The sequence below is a fragment of the Rhagoletis pomonella genome, unplaced genomic scaffold (assembly GCF_013731165.1).
Source record: "Rhagoletis pomonella isolate Grant_MI unplaced genomic scaffold, Rhpom_1.0 Rhpom_scaffold_00002, whole genome shotgun sequence".
In the NCBI taxonomy this organism is placed as follows: domain Eukaryota; kingdom Metazoa; phylum Arthropoda; class Insecta; order Diptera; family Tephritidae; genus Rhagoletis; species Rhagoletis pomonella.
In genome coordinates, this window is record NW_023458556.1 from 88,050,101 (window position 1) to 88,053,725 (window position 3,625).

The 3,625-nt window shown below is 31.9% G+C and overlaps 1 protein-coding gene across 1 annotated transcript in view; it reads right to left on the reverse strand.

Annotated features, from left to right (window-relative positions):
• Positions 1 to 502: 502 nt before the first annotated feature.
• Positions 503 to 3,625, reverse strand: part of LOC118755793 — a 4,681-nt gene continuing 1,558 nt past the window's right edge. Inside the window, exons 2-7 of the mRNA XM_036490610.1 lie at positions 2,235 to 2,406; positions 1,969 to 2,160; positions 1,741 to 1,915; positions 1,516 to 1,685; positions 641 to 793; positions 503 to 577 (exon numbers count right to left, since the gene is read on the reverse strand). Of these exons, the coding sequence (XP_036346503.1) occupies positions 665 to 793; positions 1,516 to 1,685; positions 1,741 to 1,915; positions 1,969 to 2,160; positions 2,235 to 2,406 (838 nt within the window). The 3' untranslated portion in view covers positions 503 to 577; positions 641 to 664. The remainder of the gene's footprint in view (positions 578 to 640; positions 794 to 1,515; positions 1,686 to 1,740; positions 1,916 to 1,968; positions 2,161 to 2,234; positions 2,407 to 3,625) is intronic.

The following is a 3,625-nucleotide window of genomic DNA, read 5'->3' on the forward strand; positions in this document are numbered from 1 at the left end:
AACACAAAACCATTTTAAACAAAAAAAATAATAACTATTACATATATAATATTTAATAATAATTATTGAATATTGAAGGTGTTAAGATTTATGTGACTACGTATCTATACTTAATAAATTAAATTAAGTCCCTCAGCAAACAAAGGACATTTGGAGAAGTTTTATCTTCAGTCAATTCAATGGAATAAAAATATCTTTGGACAAACGTCCAAAACTCAATGCTATCCTGTGGATATTTTAAATGTAATACATGGAAAGTCTTAAAACATATGTCTAAAGCGCTTAAAAATGAAGGAAGCTCATACTTAATGTCGTCATAGTAAACATAAAATTTGCAATTACTTAAATCACTGCCAATTGCGATAATTAGTGGTTGCAATGTCTCACCGCGTGCATAGAGTGATTTTTTCAGATTATCCAATTTATTTTCGACATCGTTCACAGTACTAACTTGTAGTAAAAACGAGAGCTGAGAATCTTTGATAGTACTTCTAAAAAATCGTTTTGTCACCTGCCTTCCGCTTTATATTAGGTCGTAGTACAACGTGCAGTAACAATGCTATAAGTTGATCTGAACCTTTAATAAAAGTATATTTATTATAAAAATCATTTAATCTTATTATTACCAATGTTAACAAACCTTTATCAATCTCATTAACTTTTTTCAAGTGCTGAAGATTTTGAATATCTTTACCCTCTTATTCAAAATTGGTATAATTTTTGTTCTAAAACATTGCCATTTCTCTGTTAGCTGTGAGCAATTCTGATGTAGAGCATTGAAGTCAATATCAATCTGCAATAAAGGAAAGCATTATTAAATTTTGAGTTTTAAATTCTGTAGCGACCATTTTTACAGCCAACCGACTAAAGAATAATATTGTGAAGGTTGGAGCTAGCTCAAACATTTTTCTAAGTTTTCCGTTTTTTTTTGAAAGAGAAATGCAAAATGTATATATTTATTTTTTTGTATTTTATGGAAGAAATTGATCAACACCCTCTAAGCAAAAAAAGGAAAATTCAGGGAAATTTTTGAGCTACTTCCAACTTGCATATCTATTATTATATGAAAGTTGATTGGGTTTCACAGCAGTGGTTCGGTTCAAAACCCGATTCAGAACCGGTTTGCAGCCGTGCCTTTAAATATTGGGTCATATGATTAAAAAAGGTTTTTGTTTTTTCTCAAATTTTCACAAATTTGACATCAATTTGTATAAAGAAACTTTCAAAATTTGAGAAAAGGTTTTGAAAAAGCAATTGCTTTTTTTATTAATATGACGCATTACTTTCATATATGATAGTATTTCAAGAGGAAGTTTTTGTATTTATTGGGTCATTTAATAAAAAATAAAACGCTTTTTGAAATATTTTCTCAAATTTTGAAAGTTTTTTCATACAAATTGATGTCAAATTTGAGAAAAATCATTTTTTTTTATTAATATGACCCATTTGATTGTAAATTCAAACTAGTTAACCAATTCTGACAAGTTTAAACGTAAAACTAAGAAATCCATTTACCAGATTGTATCCACATGAATGGGAAAAAAGTTTCCAGGCCCGTAAAGTTTTCGCTGATGTGCTACCACTTGAGTTCAAAATTTCTTGTCGTCTGATTTTGAAGGTTTTTTTCCAATTTGCTTCAACTGTGCTCCACGGCGAATCAAAAAGTTTGAGCCAGTCATAGGCAGCTGCATAAAAAAATATGAAATAATTACAAAACAAAAGCTATTGTGGTGGCGTTACATTTTTCATCCTCGAAAGTAAATGTATATTCTTCTGTCGGTGATGCCTCAGGAGTTGAACTTTCTGGGTCCACTAATTCACCGGATTTCCTCAATCTCTTCAATGTGTTGTAATATTTATCGTACAAGCGGCCTGCTGGTCTCAAGGTAATAGGATCTTTGTGGTAGTAAATCGACTGAAAATAGGTGAAAATTTAGAAAATAGTTTTGTAATGAATAAATAATTTACCTTGTCATCTTTAAACCTGTTTGCAATATCTTGCGCAATAGATTGGAATGTATTTCGGCATATTTTGATTTTTCTTTTAATAAACCACGACACAGTGGCATCAATTAAGATCTTCCTCCCAGCGTCATCTAGTTTGTCCAGTCGCAGAAAATACTCGCCAGTTGGATGGGCACTGAACACTTGCTGCAAATCCTTAAAAATTGTAGGTTTTTAAAACTTGTTTAATGTTTTGTTGGGTTTGTGAGGTGCCTCATATATAAACTTACGAAGTCATGTGAAGATGAACTGGATGTTTGTGAGCATGAAGGAGATTCGATGCCATTGTTGATCCGCTGTCGCCACTGCTGCACAAAGTCAACAAAACCAGAATTGGCGGACGCTGTATCGCACGTCGACACGCTACCATACCCCTGAAGGAATTTTGCAACAAAAAAGATTCTTCATGAAATGATCACAGAGGGATTCACAATACTTACGTTGGTTTTCCTCCAAGTTATGAGTTGATGGCGGAATTCCGCTCTAGCACCAATGGTGTCGTTTTTAAACAAATCAGCAAGGTCAGACTCCGTCAGATATTGCAAATTTTTCAAGGTTATTGCTTGCGCTGGAATTTCACTAAATTAACTAAAAACTACAACAATGACAATGTATTTGCACCTTACCTTTAAATTCAGCGATTTTATGTGAAAATCCCCACTCCAAAATTAATTTACAAAATTCCGTGTCTTCTGGATCAGGATTATCCATATCATCCGCCTCCACAGCACGCAAAATATTTAGCGAAAACAATTCACTATTGTTAAGATTCATCAACACTTAATTTTAATATATTAATTAATTTAATTTCACTTCACTGCACCTACGCAAATAACAACGTCCATGAAAAGTTTGCAAATGAATATGAAAGAAGAAAAGAAGAAGCAAAGCATCAAAAGTGCCGTTATTCTTATCGCATAAACTCTCTTTTCGGTTAGATTAACAATCAAAATAGTAGAGCTACAATTTTATTCGGTTAGTTTTACTATTTCTGTGGTTAAAAATAGTAACTTTACCATTTTGCAGGTTGGCCATACCAATTTTTTGTGGTTAAATTTATGTGCTACAATTCTAACGATTAGTTTAACTATATTTGTGGTTATTCTCATCATGAAGAGGGAAGAAAGAGAGAAGAGAATTACGTGAAGACTATCTTTTCAGTTAGATTAACAATCAAGATAGTAGAGTTACAATTTTATCCGGTTAGTTTTACTACTTTTGTGGTTAAGAATAGTAACTTTACCATTTTGCAGGTTGGCCATACCATTTTTTGTAGTTAAATTTATGTTCTACAATTCTAACGATTAGTTTAACTATTTTTGCGGTTAAAAATTTCCAAATTCATATAACAATTTTTCGTCGATTATATTAACAACCTGAATTGTACTTGTTGTTTGTGTTTTCAATGTAAAATAGAAAAATGGTTTATTTACAATCTTTTTCGGTTAGATTAACCTATCTTTTTTCTTTCTGTGTAGTATTCGAGAGAAAGATCCTGCGAAAGATCTACGAACTAGTTACAATAACATTGACAAATACATAGTTTAGGAAGAGCCTGCCTGAAACTATACAAAAAAGCAAATAAGCAAATGGATGTATAGAATTGACAACAACAACCACG